The sequence below is a fragment of the Nothoprocta perdicaria genome, unplaced genomic scaffold, assembly GCF_003342845.1.
Source record: "Nothoprocta perdicaria isolate Ctin4 unplaced genomic scaffold, notPer1 scaffold_112, whole genome shotgun sequence".
Taxonomy (NCBI): Eukaryota; Metazoa; Chordata; class Aves; order Tinamiformes; family Tinamidae; genus Nothoprocta; species Nothoprocta perdicaria.
The window spans coordinates 1,952,596-1,971,453 of NW_020454228.1; the positions used below are offsets into that span (position 1 = coordinate 1,952,596).

The window sequence follows — 18,858 nt, forward strand, 5'->3', positions numbered from 1 at the left end:
AGACTTTTTTGTACATTAAGTAAATTATTTTTTCATTATTTTTATTTTATTTTATTTAAAAAAAGGACATTCAGGGTGTGGTTTTTTCCTCAGGATGGGAGGAGGCCTTCTTTAGATGACTTAAAAGGTACTATTGCTACTAGCTGTCTTAGATATAAATTAGAGAACACATTAATTTGCTTAGGAATATTCTTTCAAAACTCAATGATGTTAACAGCTACAGATTTGATTATGAAAGCCTATAATTCTCCATGTCCAGATTAGCCTTCTTCATCCTATATGGAAAAAAAAAAAAAAAGAGAGAGAGAGGGGAGGACAGTTTGGGATGGAGTTCAGTAGTGTCAGGCCAAACACTGCAAGACTGTTTGCACAGCTGTATCTAGGCAGTGACCAAACTGTTAAAGAGCCTAGTGGGGGAAAACTGAATAGAAACTCTTGTTGGCCAGGGGACTGAATTTCCTGGACAGTGCTCAGGATGTTATGAAGTCATTGCATATGCTGGGTCAAGGCTTTTACCCATATTTTCCCCTTGCTATTGGGAATAATTAATATTTTGCTTTTTCATAATAATATAATTGGCTGAAAGCATCTAAACAGAATCTGTATCAGTGAATGTGCATTGTAGCTTACTTACCTATAACTTCAATTAGGAAACCTTTCCCTAAGGTTTGAACTGATTCACCGATGGAGAGGAGACAGTGTCTGTATATCTGTCTTGCTTCTGTGCAAATTGTAGATTATGAAACTGGACTACTGAGCAATAATTTAATCAGTGGCATCAGCAGAGCATTAAGCTCCATTAAACATTGGGTCACCGTCAATGTCAGAGGAGTATTAAATTATGGCTTGCAACTTAGCGATACTCATCCAAAAGGCAGTGCTTAGGTTCTTGGCAGATGTATAACAGTTTATTATGGAACAGATGCTTCAGAGCTTAACGTATGACTAACGTGTCAAGTTGTGTCAAAGGAGATGGGACCTCTGCTAACGTGGCGTGCAGACTTTCAGAGACTCAAGTTGAGGAATGGCTCCTTACCTAAACGTGGTGGGATGAACGAGTTTCATACGCGCTGAGTGCTTGAAAGTCAAAGTACTGTTTTGTTGGCCAAGGCCTGGCTTATGATATGAACTGATTGTACTAAAATTTTCCTTGCAAATGCTGGTGGGGCAGTTTTCTTCTTGTTAAGGAGAGAGGATCCCAGCAGGCTACTCAGAATACAAATTTTTAGGTGAAAGAACATTATTTTCTCTTTTTCTCATGCACAATGATATTGCCGTCATGGTATTTGCAGCATGACTGATACCTCTACTGCTAATCATTTTTATCTGAGCAACAGCAGTGGGGTGAAACTAGTAGCTCTCTTCATGTGCAGCTTCACTGATGTTAGCAGCAGCTCTCACGCAGTAGCTAAATTGTCAAGGGTCTTGTCCATTCACTGAGAGTCCCTGCCACTTCGGAAGGCTGCCTGCTGATGGAGATGCTGACCTTGGGGCTGTTCAAGGAGGGCGAGGAGGATTAAAAAAAGGGATGCTAGAAGAACTTTTCACCTTCCTGTCTAGCTGCAAAGAGAGTAAAGAGGGAAGAAGAGAGGGGAGTGGGTGGGACTGGTAAAAACAGATCTGCCGAAGAAAATAAAAGGGGTTCTCCAATTGGGAGGCTTCAATTTGGATTTGCTGAACGTGGCGGTTAGGGCTCTTGCCAAAATCTTGCCCATGATTTCTTTATGGGACTGCAACCACAGATGGGCTGGTAACATTATTGGAAGGTACCTAGCAGAATATTTCAAGGACTGCATCATCGGTGTTCAGGTGGTGTTGCCAGCAGGCAGTGTCTTGCAAAACCACTCTATGTGAGCAAGCCTTCTGCTTCTAGTCTTCACACTTATTATAACCTAATGTGAGCATGCATTTGCTTGTTAAGAAGCACTGTTTCAGAAATACGGATATCCTACATTACTATGCCGTTATTTTTCTTTTCAAAAACATACAAACAAGTTCATGAAATTTTAGTATTGAGAATAGTAATATTCGAAGACTTTTTTATTTTTTTTTTCTCCTTATTGCAGTCATGAATTGACCATTATGTGGAGAATCAGCTCTGAAGGGCATTTAGTAGAGCATATACTCAAGAGAAATGTGAATTACATCTATCTTTATGGATGTAGAATTTTCATTCCCTATCTATCAGCGCTTGACTTCATGCATGCTTTATTATTTAAAACCTTGTTTTATCTGAAATAGTTCAAATTGTTAGAGAGCACTAAAAAGAATTTTAAAAATGTTATTGTTTCATAAGAGGAGGTTGTAAAGATTTTTTAACCACTAGGATGCATGTAATGCAATGCAAAATGAGAAAATAGCTGTATAAATAGATACTTAATGGACTTGTTGGCATTTAGAAATCATCATGTAAGAAGTGGTGCGTTCAGGACCTTAGAACTGGCAGTTGGAAGTGCCCTCTCTGTTTCAAAAATAGCACCCTTTGAGTTTCATTGAGGTGTGGAAAGTTTATTTTTTAATGGGAATTTTGCAGCAGGTGACAATGAGAGTTATTTCCTTTAGCCCTGCAGTGCTAAGGAGGGAGGCATGCAAAGCCAGTCAGCATTGCTGGGATCAAAAAGCTACTAATCCCCACAGCTTCTACAAATGTTTGAAAGGGCATCTAACCTTAAATTTCAGGTATATTTTTACAATAAATATGGAATAAGAATTCTCACATACAGTTAGATTACTAGCATATATAAAAAGTCTTTTTAAACACTGCAGGATGAAAATTTTTTCAAATGTTTTTTCCAGTTTTTGATTAGATCAAGATCAGGTATTAATGGAAGTAATTATTATTTTATACTGCTGAGCACTTTCTGATGATATTCATTACAAAGTAAACTGCAGATACTTAAATGAACATGAGCTAATTAATGAGACATAAAGGTATATTGTAATTTGCTATAACTTAACACAGGAAGGGTTTAAGCAGATTTACCTCCCAGAGATACCTTGTCGAAATGGGCAGGAAATGTCCATAATTGGGACACTTTATCTCATGCTCACTGAAATAAGTATATGCAAATAGTACCAGCTGTGAATATAGCTGATATAAAGGCTGAAGAGTATAAAGGGTATAAAAGATGAAGATCACACAGAGAAAGCTCAAAAAGAATTTGGCAGTAACACTCTGTATGCATTTTTTCCCTGTTATCTAAAAAAACAATAGCACCAATATATACTAAAGCTTCTGAAAACGAAGCCTGCTTAAATCCATACCCTGGTTGAGTTTGCTGTACCTTCTGCATGGCTTGGTGCCATGGGCTTAGGCTGCTTGTAAATGATCCTAACAAAAACTCCTTAGAGTGCCACTTAATTTTGTGTTGCTTTCTGGATGGCTCTGCATGAGCCTCAAAGCCCTTGCAGACAGTTCAGTTTCCTTGGTGCATGTTTGGTCGCTCTCTGTGACTGCCTGGGAGGCCACCAGCAACCCGCCTCTCTCACTGTCCCAAAGGCAGTAGCCTCAATGTTTACTGCAGCAGCACTGAAGTTTGGTAATTGCAGATTTTTCTTTGGATTTCCCAGCATTAGGCCTTTGAATTGGCAAAATAAATATATATACGTGTGTGTATTAACAAATGCTGCTAGTACTTTTTGTTTTGCACAAATGTTTGTGATAGTTAATACTAATGTTTAAGGAAGTAACCTAATAGTGAGAAATAAGTAATCTTGGCCCAGGTTTGGGGAGGACATTCAGGTGTAGAGATTTCATAGGCCTAGTTTAGTGTTTTGCAGTTAATAGTTAAATTGTTACTAATTTTATGTGACGTATGCACACACTACTGTCCTCGTGTACTTTCATTTCTCTTTCCAAGGGATATAACATTGATGAGACTTGAAAGAGACTAATATGTCACTGTAGATTAATTCTGGCTTTGAAGGGTCTAATTCCCAGTTACTGCTTTTGCTCATATGGATAAATTGTATGAGCAAGTGATTATGCAAAATGAGAAACTATCTAAAGTATAACTTAAGATGTCACTTCAACAGATTCTTTGAATCTTTATGTATTTGCAACATATGCAAAGCTGACAACATTGTTTTAAAAAACATATTGCCCAAGAAAATAACAAACTACTGAATGTATTTTCTCATGAGGCTGTTTGTGGATTGCACTACCAATTCATAGATTTACAGCCTGTATTACAATTTTAGAAGTGCAGGTATGTGAAGTTCTCTTTGTAAATGCATGTACTTTTATAAAAAGTTCTCTATTTTGGATATAATTTCTACCAGATTGTCTTACCAAGAAGCTTAAAGCAGAAATGTTTTTGACTTCTCAGCATGGACAAGATCTGTGCATTATCAGAAAGGAATATAGCTGTACTTTTAGGCCTGTTAGTAAAGGTGCTTGAGCATGTTTTGTGCAGTTAGGAGTTGTGTCATTTGACTTGATTCTCCCTTCTGAAACCCTTCCTGGGAGAAGGAGCCAACCTACACTGGATATACATTGCTGGTACTGGAAAGAAACACGTAAGTGAGGAAGAAAGGATAATTTGAAGCAAGGATGGACATCATATAAGTGCTCCCAGTTAAGCTCAGTATGTGCCCCAGCAACATCTGCTACCGCTCTCACAGGTGTTCATTTGCAAGTGCACCAATACCAAGGAGTCACCGTTGTTGCAAAATCCATAGGATCTCTTGTTGTCATGATGCTAGGGCTTGTGAAAGCCACAGACTCTGTGTAATGGCATCGCCAAGCAAATCTCGAAGGCTCCTCTGAACACATTCCTCCAATGGTGGTGAACACTGTGGAGCACTGACATAAACCAAAGATTTGACGATGGTTGCATTATTTCCCTGGGGCCATGGGGCTTCAGCGTGCTCTGAAAATGGCCTAACATAATATACACTTGGTAGTGCAGGTGCTTTAGCAGCAAAGATATACGCTGCAGTCTGGGGCAGACCTTCTTTGACTATTTTGCATAGTAGCCTGCGTTAGCCTGTGGGAGGAGAGGAGGGCCTGGTGGGCGACAGCAGCAGGGTGCTTAATGTAGCTGCTCGCAGCACCCTGTAGTGATGCAAACACGTGCAGGCACACGAAAGAGCCACCAGTGTATATTTACTTACTCGGTTAATGTTAGGGGTATACTTGGCTTGCAGAAACATCTTTTGACTGTTTCTCTCTCTCTTTCTCTCTCTCTCTATATATATATTTCTCTTTAATATGTGAATAATTTATATTTTGCAGTGAGATGGGACCGTTACTGAGGTATCTAGACTACCACTGTAAGAAAGCGATGAATATCAGAAGGAGCCCTTTCCCTTTCTTAAAACACTCCTACACTTATCAACAGATTTGACCAGTGATTTTAAAGTTACAGATGTTTCTTTGTCATATGGAAGGGGGGTGCACAGCTCTTTCTGCCCACAGCTGTAAAACTGTCCCAAATCTCAAACTGTGCTGAATTGTGCTCACTTCTGCAAAAGAGAACAGCGAGCCTGGGAATTGCATGGGCGTTGTGAGAAGGAAGAATTAAGGGAGTTCACTCGGAGTTTGCAGAAGCTTTTGCTCCTGCCTGCTTGATGTAGGCTTGGACACTCAATGGCTTTACGCTTCCAACCTTCATATGTGTGAGTGTGAAGCACATCTGCAAATAATCGCAGGAGATAGTGCAAAGCTCTGGGAAACTGGCCTTCTATATCTATAAGTCCTGAGGGTTTTTTTTTTTTTTTTTTTCATCACTTCTAAACTATTACAGAAGCCCACATATGTGGAGAAAGCCTCCCTCCTTGGGACATGCAGCGCTTGCTTTGAAGAGCTCACGGTCATGCTTAGGGGTCTGCCAGTTTATCCTTGGTGTGTGGTGCAAAATTGTGTGTGGTGCTGTGTGGGCACAGAGGGGAGCAGTGACAGAAGTGCTGTCAGAGGCATAGATCCCTGGCCCGGGGTCATGGCAGAGCTAGGCCTGGTTTACTGCAGACAGAGCACACGTTCCACAGCCACCTCCACATCACTTGCCCTGTTACATTGGTGGCACCCTTGAATCTAGATGTTATAAACTTCAGCTTTTTTTTTTTTCTGGTTTGTCTCAAGATGTCTCCCAAATTGTGCTGAACTTCTAAGTCTCAACTTGAAATGTGTAAATTTAACACATTGAATTGTGAGGATGAATGCACACTTAACTCCCATGCCTAGCATTCCTGCCCCATTCTGTGATTCTGTGAAGTCCCTGCAATTGGGCACACTTGTGTTTATCTGGAGGAAATGCATACAGTGCTTTGATGAGCTTGATCTGAGTGAATTCTGATTTTCAGTGATGCTGTAGGTCTCCTCTCTCTTCCACTAGCAAAGAAACTTCCACTGCCACACTAACTTTTCAGCTTACTTCAGCATTTCTAGAGTGCAAAGGGCACAGCTGTAGCTGAACAATATAGTCGTTGTAATCCAATAATGAGTCCTAAATATAACAATAATTATAATCTCTTACATTGAGAACAATATTGATAATCAAGAATACTAATCCTTGAGATCCATATAAATATAGCAAGACATGGGACGCTGCAGTGCAATGCATGTTTTAAGATTTCAGGGACTTAAGCAAAACTTTGCATATATTTGTGCAAAGATTTGACATGGCAATGCAGATGGGCATAATGGAAGCAAAAAGTGAGAAATGTAAATGATAATGCTTATCAACAATTGAAGAAAAGCTTTCAGATATTATTCTTGTACTTAACAGGCCTAATTTTTCATTTAAAAAAAAAACAGTTTATAAGTATTATTGTTTCACATATTTTTTTCAGATTTTTTTTTTAAAGCCAATATGAAAGTCTTTGTAAAGTATTGGCCTTGTGGATGAGCCATGTACGATCCATTTAGTTTTGATGTTTCTGCATTTTTTCTGATGAACAAAATTGCAATTTATTGCATAAGCTCTCAAATAATGTTTATTTATCCACATCTCATAAGAGTTCATTATCAGAAAATGAAGAGTGTATCTGTAGGCACAGGAAGAGCAGAAGTTTTAGAGTCGGAATAATAGAACAAAATTTTATTTTAAATTGAAGGATTAGTATTAGCTCAGGGCAGTACTTCTTTCCCTGCCAGGCTCTTCTTTCAATCCCTGACACTGACCCAGTCATCCCCTCCTGATCTCTGGTTTTTCCTCTGCTACAAATCCATCTCCACATTCATCAGTGGCTTTTCTTCTTGGCCACCCCTAGACTCTTCTTCTGGCAAGTATCTTAAAAATTGAGAGAGCAAAGTGCAAGATCAAAAAAAGTAATTCTATTTCTGTTCCTCATTTCATGAAGCTCTACGGCAGTTTGCTGCCATGCCTTGCTTATTTACCCTGCTGCTGGGCACTCTACCCCTCTGTTCTTGTAGCCAATATTGTTTTATAATATCTTCAGCAGAGCCTGAATTACAATTATGTCACTTCATCTCTCATTTGAACTCTTCTCTCATTTGAATTCTTAATTCTGCATGGTTTTCTGAATGTACTGTGTTTCCAATGATCATGGGATGAATTTTCATCTACTGTATTTCTCTTTCATTGCCTAAAAATTTGTAATTTTTTGTTAGCAGTGCCTTTCAGCTGCTATTTTTTACTATCAAGACTTAAAGATTCCTAAGAAAATACATCTGATCTAAACTGCACTGGAAGAAGCAAGTAGTTGTATACTGTGAGTGTGTTATGCTTGGAGAAGTAACTATTTGGGTCTTCTAAATCATTTTTAATGTTAGTTTTAATAGTTTTGGAATTTTATTTTAATCATAAATACGTGTGTGTATATAAATATATACATAATACATATAAATATATATTTCATATATGTATTTATGTGTGTGGGGAAGTGAGAGGAAAAAAAAGGAATGAAAGATGGATTTTCCTATTCTTTGTTCTGGCACTCTGGTGGCCCTAGGAGGAAACCTCTCCCAATGGGAGCTGTGGTGGCACAGAGAGATGCCTGGTGTGCACATACCCAGTTAGCTGCTGCACTAAGTTCAGAAGTAAAGAAAACCTTTTGCATTTGACTGTCTCTCCCTTTGACATGAGGCCAACTTGCAATTTTGTATAATTTAAGCAAGTCCATTAGTAGTAGATCAGCTTCAGCTTAATAAAGCTTAGATGAAAATGCATAAATCATAGCACAGGATTTAATTTACCAGGAACTTAACTGGATGCTTAAGTTTAAAAAATATGTGACATGAGTAGACCTGTCTGCAGGTTCTAAGGTGGCCAGTTGTTAATGCAAGCTGGTTTAAATTTAATGAATATCTAATGGTGAGCAAGGAGAAAGCAGCCAAGATTTTCTATACACTTTTCATATTTAAATGGTTTCTTACATCTTGTTTGTTCAGGTAAAAATGTTTTAAAGAATTTTCAGACTGAAATGGCTTTTGGTAGTGCTACAGAAATGCCCATTTTATGTTAAAATCTAGCTTAAACTTTTCTTTCCATGACTTGCAAATGTCCGTGCTATAGTCCCTTGCCAAAATCTATTAAGGCATAAAACTGATGACGCTTAGGGAGGGTATAGTCATTCTGTCCAGCCTGAAAGATAACTGCAGCTGGCTGACTTTATGTACAAACAAACAAGCCAAATGTCATTTTTTTTTTAAAATGCTTTGCATCTTTTCTTCACGTGAAGGGTTATTCCCTGTATTGTCTATACATTACTGCTCTTCGGTAAGCGTTGTGTTTACAGGACAAGGACGTGCAAGGGAAGTCATCTGCTTGTGGACTCCTTCCGATTTTCCAAGGTAGCTTAAAAATATACTCCCTTGTCTGTTATGTTTCAAGTATGGTAGTTAAATCTATAATGTTCATAATCTTTTCTTTAGAGTTAGCAAGGACATAAGCACTGTTATTTCATTGTGATTTTCCAGTCTCAATGAAAACATACCTTTGCCAGCAAATTGGGGAATAATCTTCTACCCACATGCTACCCTTTTTAGAGACGTATCTTCTCATGTATGTCTGAGTAGCTGATTAGAAAAATTGGAGTTCAGACTTAGGTATAGAGAAAGATAATGTGCTTTAAATACCTTTTAGGAGTGCACTGGTCTCACAAAGACACATTTAGAAAAGGATTCATTTACTCTTTAGTCTTGTTTTTATTTTCAAGGTAAACAAATATGCAGCTTTGCTATACCGGATATATATTATCACTCTACTTTCATGTGTGTAATCTATATTTTACATAGCCATTTCTGTTACTTCTGTTAAAAAAAAAAAAAAAAAAAAAAAAAGGCAAGGCCAGGCCATGTTTCAAGAGGAATTTTTCTAGAGAAGTTTCTTTTTGGTGCTAAACACATTGGCTTTTGAGCTATTTCTTTTGGAGGAGCTGCTATAATAGCTGCTGCTATTTTTGCTATTGTTTTTATCTGCTTAGTGTCACAGACAAGGTAGCACTTGCACTGAATTTAATACAAAAAGTTGCCCCTTTGCTGTTAATACACAGGAGAGTAAATGTGGGTACATAGTACCTCAGTGGTACTCAAGCCAAACAAAATGTACTATGTATTAACATTTGCTCTTCTAAGCCCCAGTGAAACCAGCTAGGTTATGAGTGTATAGCAGGACAGCACTGACAAACCCCATGGCTGATGAGCTCAGGTGGAAGCATCCTAAGTGGAGGAGAGACTTTATTGTAAGTAACAGCCTTGGAAGTCTGTGAGTCATGAGCGAAGTAAAAAGACTACCCTCCTTTAGAAATGAGGCAGGAAAAAAAAAAAAGTGAAATTGTATAGAGTTCCTTTTAAAGGCCAGGTCTAAAATGAAGGAGAGTACCATTGGATGATTTTACGTTAATCACCCTTATTCTTGAAGTATTTGTTCCTTTACATATACCCACAAGATTCTGCAGAGATTATTTGTGTGTCTGTAGGTGGGTGTGAGGTGATTTTTGCTGTTGTGTACAAGACCGTGACTTCTTTGTTGGCATCACAAAACGTGTCTGATGTACTGTAATGACTAGCCTGAATTTTGGATAGAGGCCACTGTTTTTAAGATGCCCAGGACCATGAGATGCTGGGCACCCTTAATCGCACTGACAGGTAGGAGCAGCGGACAGTGCATCAAGCTGGGGTGCGTGCTGGGGCTGCTGCTGCTCCTGGGCTGTGTGACACCCCTGGCTAGGAGGCCGTCTGCAGGTAGAAGAGCATCACAGAGTGGCAATTACAGAAATTTCTTAGGGTGGTGAGGTTGGGAGGGATGGATGTTGGTGTTACAGAAAGACAAGAGAGCTCCAAGGAAGGATGGGCTTCTGCATGGAAGGCTTTTGAGATTGGCCATTCAAGGTACATCTTGTTCTGCCCCAGGTTAAATGGATTTATCGGCCAGGATGCTGCCTCCTCTACTACTCCCCTCTGGCTGCCTGCTGGAGCCAGCAGCCCTATCTGCCATGTCTTGGGAAGTCAAAGGGGTGGGTGAGCAAAGCTGGCCAACTTTTCTTTTTAACATTATGTACAGTTTTATTTACAAAAAGCATTGCTGCTTTTAAATTAAGGAATAGAATGACAGAAATAAATGACTTAAAAAGGATGGTCTATTTAGGGAGAAAGAAGAAGTAATTGTGGCAAGCTGTTCTGCAAATGCCATGCAATCTACATTAAAATTATTTTGTTCTTCCCTGCATGTGTTTTATTACGAATTTGGTGAGTCAAGCAATTGTCAGTAATGTTTTTATTTTCTTTATTTTTTTTCTTACCTTGTATGAACTATACCTATCAATCTGTATTATAGCTGAGTGTTAAAATACATAGGAGGAAGAGTACTGGCTTTATTTAGAATTAACTTAGTCTGTTTATTAAATGCATCTGTCATATCTCTTTCTGAATTTGTATTATAAGTCTGTCATGATCATGATTTTTTTTTTTTTTTTTTTTTTGAGCCTGATGACGTTCAACATTTTAATGATATTGTTCTCATTCAGCAGTGTATGTAAGCAGAGTGAGACTTAAGCTTAGGAATCACAGAAGTACTTCCTGCTTTTGTTTTTAGTCATCTAGCAAAGGCACGTATTATCTGTTTTCAGTACATTTTTAGCTGAAGTGTTTTATGTATTGTCAAGAATATTAATTTTCTTTCAAAAAAGTAAATACTATTATACATGACACTGCACATGTAAAATAGTTCATGGAATTAGTTTACCAGATAAGAATTAGGCTTCAAAGAGCTCCTGAATGAAACCTGTACAAATATGGATAAATCAGGAAGGTTCTTGTCAGATACCTTGAGGTGACGGCTGTGTGTGTGTGTGTGTGTGTGTGTGAACAAGTAAAATGAATTCAAGAGGGCTGGAGGAAAAATACTTCTGTGTACAACTTATATTTCATTTTTATGACCAAATGAGTTCTTGCAGATCTGCAAGTGGCCTTTCATCCAGGTGTCAGGCCAAAATGATAAGTTTTGTTTAGTAAAATGTTGTCTGACTCTCATTGCTGCTTATCTGCTTGCTATTGATCATGAGCATTGCCTGGTGTGCGAGAGCACAACGGCAACATTTGGACGTATAGCAGGCTGTCACCCAAATGCCTTGGGAACACACAGCACTTTGCTCTCTGAGGTGCTCTGAAGCAGCAGTGTCGAAGCAAGGAAGAAATTAAGATCTTCCTTTTCTGCATCATAGCCCTTCCACGCTGACACTTTATTTTTGTTTAACAAGCTGCTTTAGGGCCAGAACCTGAGTATCCATTTGTGTAAAGGGAATAATACCAAAGATACAGGGTATGTATGACACCCCACAAAGCAGCAGGCCATGTTGCTTTGGCCTTTTGTGAATGTTTCTCTCTTCTTTAATGTGTTTGGCAACCACGTCATTTTAGGATCAGTCTTAGTGGTTCTGATGATTCAGTTTTATCATCTATAGGAGAATAAAAAATTTTTTTTTTAAAAAAGGTAGATTGTTGTTCTTATTGAGAATTTAACAGATTCTTCTTTCCTTATTGTAGAATTAGAGGAGAATTTTTAGCTCCTCTCAAGCTGATCATAAATAGCAGAGACCAGATTGCATGGCAACATGTGATACATGATCAATCCCAGATCATCATTTTTGTTCTCTGCTAATATATTGTAAAAGAGTGTGTTGATGATTTGAGCAAGTATTAATTAGAAAAGGAAATAAATTGAAAATAATGCAAAAATGCCAGATTAACTACTTGCAAGTGGTTTCATTTTTGAGACGGGAAATCTTGTTGCAGACTGTGGAAGGAGATGGTCAGGTAGGCAGAGGCTGCTGAATTTGGGGACTGGATAAAGAAAATTTCCTGTGTCGTGGGCTCTGAAGGTTTTATTTACAGTGGGTTTGCTAGAGGTTTAGGTTTTGGCACACAGATTCTGAAAACTGAAGCCATGTGAAGATTGTGTTGGTGTGTGCAGGGGATTGGTGAGATGTAGCAAGGGCAAAGCATGTGCCCTAGGAGCAGCAGGCTGAGCTAGCAGTGGGTGCTCCTGCCTAAGGACTGATATTTTTTTGGTGTGATTCTCTTTGGACACGAGGCTGCCCCTGGAGGCAGTGAAAGATAAAGATAAAGGAAACTGCTGCAAAATCGCTCCCAGAGAAGCCTCTGCTGTAAGGTGGGGCTCTTGTCATTCTCCTGCTCCACAGAAAGAAGCCGCAGTCAGATGGATCCTTTCTCTTCCACAAAGAAGTACAAATTTGTCTAATCCATACAAGGTAAAGAGCAGATCCTTTCTCTTCATTACAGAGAGCTGGCTGTGGCTGTTCGACGACAGCCATCAGGGAGATGGTATGTTTTAAGATGGAACTGAGTTAGTGTATTCTGGGCTTCATCAAATAGTAGCAAGTAGCGAGTATATTCTTCCATCAGAGGGCAATCTCTTTGGCACAGATTTCAGCGTGCAACCCTGAAAATCCAGGGGTCTTCCTCATCCTTTAGGCAAGCATGTGCTGCAGCATATCCCTGTGCTGTGCTAGCTGTGCACGGTAGGAAATGCAGGACAGATTAGCACAATTCTGCAGTGCTTTTTGCTCCAGGCAAAAACATGTAGTCACCTACATGTTGTTCCATTGGCACGCAAACTGAAAACTAGAGCATGGGTGGTCCAGATTTCCTCAGTACCTATCACCCAAACCAGCACTTGATCCAGTACAAACTGGAATAGAAATTCCTCTGTGTCCTGGACAGACAAGTTGCATCCACTTTTAGGGTCTCCTGGCATAATGTACATGTTTCTACTCCCCAGTTACACTGCTTGCAGCATAATGCAGATCTTGATGAACGGCTTTTCATGTTCGATAAGCTGAGCTGGATCTGCTATTGCAGCTGGGAACTTAGTTTATAGATTGTTGTGCCTTCACCTTTGTTGTTCTTCAAAGCCCTCTGCCAAAGCCTTTTTGTTCTCCAAACCTTTTGGGCTGGTATGATCCGAGAACTGCCAAGAAGTTCATCCTGGTGCATTTGTTCTTGGGGGAGGAGAGATATGACGTTGTGATGTGGCATTACCATTTTTATGCCCCTTAATGGGGCATCCGAGTCAGGTATTCCACAAAGAGACACATTTCCTAGCTGTGGACATCTCCAGCAGGCCCTCTACACCATGGGATCTTCCCTTTCTCCTTATTCTCCTCTTCCTTGTGTAATGGAGGCATTGCTAGCTTACTTATTAAAGGGCTGTCAGATGTGCATTTATGACACGGTATACTAAAAAAATTCAGGGCTCTGTCCTGGCTTCAAGGTATTGTCCAGAGGCAGAAAAGGCCAGGAAGCCACTCTGCTTCCCTATGTATTATGGTTTCAGGGCACCATAAAATGGTATTACCTGCACAGTGCTTATATATTTTGCTTCAAATTAGGGCATGTATCCTTTGCTGGCTTGATTTTTGGTTCCAGTCCAGTTTGATTCATCTTCCCATACATGACTAGGTGTTGCTAACTTTCCACTTTCCTTCTCTCCTCCTGTTTCGGCAGGTTTGGATGACTGTCTGCAGCAATATATTAAGAATTTTGAGAGAGAGAAGATCAGTGGTGACCAGCTACTACGGATTACTCATCAAGAACTAGAAGATCTTGGAGTCACACGCATTGGTCATCAGGAGCTTATCTTGGAAGCAGTTGACTTGCTCTGCGCATTGGTAAACTTCTGGGGGTAAAAGGGGAGGGAGTGAGCAGTGCTGGAAATATTCACAGTTTGTGTATTCATATGTCTCCTCCTAGAGACTATGAAACCAGCACAAGAAAATCTTGTCATGTAACATACAGACAATTTAACATTCTAAACTGGAGGCAAGATAAAGAATGGTACCTGTTGATAAGATGTTATTTGTTATATAATTTAGTATCAGAGACTTAAGGCTTATGTTTCTTGTCTTTATAGAAGAAAAGTCTATCTGAAATCACACACACACAAAAAAAAAAAAAGAGTTAAAAAAAAAAGCTAGGCTGTGTTTGAGTTGGAATATAAAATAGTTATTTGTTTGAATGCAATAATTGAATGCTGTTTGCCCTTTACAAACAAAATGCCCTGATATTAACCCTGTCATTTTTCACTGATTCTTTAATGCAGTCTCATAGAGTGTTGCACACTATGTTTTAGATGATTATTTTAGTTTGCTAAGACATAGCTGCCTGTATTTCACAGTAGAAGAGGTTAAATAGGGAAATAATTATCTGGTGTGTAAATAACATATATATCTTTGATGGAGTAGAGAGGATTTTGGTAATGGTCTTTTCAGTCGCATTGCGTCACGGAAAACTCGGATTATCCCCTCTGCGATGGGTGTGGGTGGTGACTTCACTCTTCTTAGGAACTTTTTTGTGTGCGACAGTAAAGATTAATGATAGATTGGGCACACTGCATTCTCAGCTGTGGGAAGAATTGTGAGCAGCTCTGCTAAGATGTACTTGACTGCCAAAAGTGGTGCTTTACAGATCTTAATACAACATCCTTTTCCAAGCTTCAGAAGCAGCTTTAAGAAAGCTGAATCCTGGTGGAAGAAATGAGAGCTGGTGGACTTCATGGCTCTGTAGAAGGGCTTGTATTTGCAGTATGCAGAAGCTTTTATGCATATCCTGTTCAGAAAATACCCAGGTGGAGGTAATGAAGAGAAGGGACTGAAAAAAAAAAATGTGGAAAAGTAAAGGAGAGAAAAGCCATTACTTGGAAGGTGCTTGACTTCAAAAATGTCTCTAGATTTTTGTTCTTCAGAGTAGTACAACTGTTAGTATAATTATTGATAATTTGTGAAGTGGCTCAGTAAAATAAGTGAGCTCATTTATTTACTTTTTAAAATAATATAAATGATGAAATCCTGAAAAATACTGCTGTTATACAAGGGAACATACAGAGAGCAATCTGCAATTGCTTTTTTTTTTTTTTTTTTTTTTTTTTTATCAGGCAGTGCAAAAGGAAAGAAAATAGAAAGTAAATAGTTTAATTCAGACAAAATCTAAGCGTGAATATTGACAACCATTTTTTTCTAGGTATATAAGGGTGACATTGTGGCTCTTTCAAAAATAACTTTTTTTATGAAAAGAATATTTAGCTAAAATATGCTTGGCTTTTTTTCTTTCCCTCAATACATAATTACAAGATATATTTGCTTGTCTGAAGATAACAACTGTATTTAGCTCCCTTAACTGGACAATAGCATATGGAAATAAGTTATATTTAAAGTATAGAATTTGTAGTAAAGGCTAATACTGCCTAATTCAAGCAGTAAGTTTCTACCACACTGTTTCTTGTTTCATATGTTGTTGTCTGTTCATTTCAGCTCCTCTTACAGAAAACATCATCACTGGAAACACAACAGTAGGCAATCAAACCACAACTTCTAATTTAAGTCAAGGTTTCTGCAGTCTCACAATTGGCTACTGATGGCTCCTCAAGGATACAAAATGTGATTGCTATATTGATTTCAGTAGACATAATTTGAATTTATTGTCCACCAATCAGATAAACCTCTTACAAAATTTAATTTAGAAAAAATCTTTTAGGCTGTAGTTGTCCTATACTTACAGGCTTACATTTTTATTGCTTCAGTTAATATCTGTCCTGGTTAGTGCTTTTCTGTTCTTCAGATTAGTCTCTAATGTGGACTGCATATCTGGGAGAACTTTAAGCCTCTGAATCTGAAACTTTTGGATAATAGTTAATGTAGATATTCTGTATGTAAATGTTTTTTGTTTAATGAAGTTATCTGTTGTTTTTTTTTTCCTCCTATTTCAGTGGAATTTTGTAGAGAGTTTGTGATATAATTTGGCATGAGTTATAGAGTAGTGACCAAATGGGATTAATAAATATTTGAGTGATAGCACAGTGCGATAGGACAGGAACAGTAATGTAAAATCAGTCTTGCAACAATAACCTATTTTAATATAAGACTAAACATTAGGAAACAAAAGGATTCTTCCTTCTGATTCCCTCCTTGTTCTCTCTGGGTTAGTGAGTGACCACCAAAGTATCTTTTCCAGGGAATGAGAGCAACAGAGCTGCTTCCCAGTTTATTCCTGCGCAGTTGCATAAAGGGGAAGTTTCTCAGGCAGTTGCCATCAGTGAAGAAAGCTTCAGTAGTGTTGGGAACTGCTGTGAGTTAGGAGCTGCTTCTTTCCTCTCCCCTTCCCTACATTTTTTTGGAGTTCCAGGCAAGGGGCCTGCCTTCTGTCCAGCTGCTACTGCCAGTGTTCATGCTTTCTGGGGATAATTCAGTGCATATATATCCCATACAAGCTGAAGCTGGACATGCTGAACATGTTCCAGAGGAGAAACGGCAATATAACTGAAGAGTGTGCATGCTCAATCTCTCAATCAGTCTGTAAAGGAGAGAGCACGTTCAGTGGATTAGCTTGCCTTTGTGTGTTTTTGTGTTTTTATAGAATACATATGTCACAAAAGACAAGATGAATGAAATCATACTGTCTGCTTAAAAGAAGGGAATAGTGAGTTTTATGATGGCCCTTCATTGTTGCAAGGAGTTCATTGCATGTCTTTGGCTCAGCCTTAGAGAAAATACCAGGGCTGAATTAGTCCTTTGGAATTGTTCCATTTCCAGCAAAATACATCTCTTGTTCTTCCCCTTCTGTACAAACTAGAAAGCAAAGCAGAAACTGCACTGTTGGCAGCAACAGGGAGATTCCTGCTGGACGTGGACTTGTGTGTTTATTTATAGTGATAAACCTCTCAAAAATATTTGACATCTCCAAAGCAGCTGAAAAATATTTGACTAAGAAGCTGCTTGCCCAGTTCTAGAAATATAGGAAAGATTGTACCGAATTAGCTAGCATGGTATTTTCCCAAATAATGAAAAGTTCACTTGTTCATCCATCACCTTATAAAAAGTACTGCTCAGACCCAGCCTCAACATCATCATTTTCATTTTCAGTATGTGTGTGGCAGTGAAGCTAGGGTAAGACTGTGTGCTTTACATTTCAGCAATAAATGATGTAACAGATCTTCCTCTACACATGCAGTGCAAGGAGCCTTGTTTCCTTGGTGGTTTCTCTGAGAAATGGAACTGAATGAAAAATGGCAATAGAGAGTTCATTGACAATAGACAATGTTCATGAAAGAGGCATGCATATTGAATGCATGGTTGTGGTTAGGTTAGAATAGGTTAATGAAAAAAATGTCATCTGATCCTTATATCAGTTTTCAGTTTTAGAGTACACCTAGGGGTCTTGAAGCTCTTGAAAGATCTAACTGTGCTGCAGAAGGCAGAGAAATGCCCATAAATCTTGATCAATGTTCTGCTGTCTTAAGATGGCAGCTCATTGTGTCAAAACATGGTATAACCATTTTTTGCTAAGTGTCCAAGATCTCCAGATTGTCTATATGCTTCGTAATTATTATGGTTTGCACAGAAAATACTACCTCTACCCTTTGTCTCACTCTGTTGATGAATTCAGAAACCATCACGCAGCCAAAAATTTCCACATCAATCTTTAAGAAAAAAGATGGACTTTGCCCAGTCAGTTACCCCAGCACCTTGATAAATGCATTTGTTTTTTTCGCTTTACTACTCCAAAATATCACATACTATTTTTGGGGAAAAAAAGTTTAATTTAGTTCATGAACACTTTCAAATACTTAAAAAAATGATACCTTAAAATGGAGAATGTGTTGTCATGCCAAAATAAATACACTTCATATTGACTTCATAAATAGTTTGGGGATATTTTAAAGTTTTCTTTAAACAAAGAATTTTGTAAAGTGCCCATAAATCTGTATAATACCTTTTAAGGGGGACCTGCATTTTTTGTAAAATAGAGATTTTGGTTAAGAAGAAAAAAGAAATTCTTGCTTTGTACAAAATTCTAATGACCTGATTTCATGTCAGTTATTAAATCTGCCGTGACTGCACAGTATGATCTTCTGTACATTTGAATTTGTAAAGATAAAAGATTGCAGCACATGAAATATCATTATTTGGCAAAGACATTGGGATGCACTAACAACATGAAACTACTTAACATTTACTGCTAAAACAAAACATTTTATATGGAAATGAATTTAAAAATAGACCTGCTTTGTCATGAATGATTCCTCTTAAGAATTATGCTTTTGTTCTAAATTTCATTTTCTTGCTATTTCTCACAGAGGAATCTTTTTGTTTGCCTTTATGCATAGTTAGAGATCTTAAAAATACTTTCATCAGTAATAGTGAACATTAGATTTAATCACCATAGTGCTAAAGGAGAAGGATTTTATTTCAGAAGGGAAATTCGTATGTGCAAATGTTAGGATTTATTGTTGCTGTCTGCATGTCCATAGTAGAAAGATTACCTCTTTTACTGTTGTTCTTTGCAATTAGGTTTCTACTTATACATCATCTGCTGCTGATCTTCAGCCATTGCTAACTCATAACAAAGGAGAAAATTCTGAATCAAAGGACTGTAACCAGAAC

The 18,858-nt window shown here is 38.3% G+C and overlaps 1 protein-coding gene across 4 annotated transcripts in view; it reads left to right on the top strand.

Annotated features, from left to right (window-relative positions):
• CNKSR2 (connector enhancer of kinase suppressor of Ras 2) overlaps window positions 1-18,858 on the top strand; it is a 205,929-nt gene that overhangs the window by 19,097 nt on the left and 167,974 nt on the right. For all 4 annotated transcript variants that reach the window (XM_026051981.1, XM_026051984.1, XM_026051998.1 and 1 more), the window contains exon 2: window positions 13,928-14,091. In XM_026051981.1, the coding sequence (XP_025907766.1) occupies window positions 13,928-14,091 (164 nt within the window). The remainder of the gene's footprint in view (window positions 1-13,927; window positions 14,092-18,858) is intronic.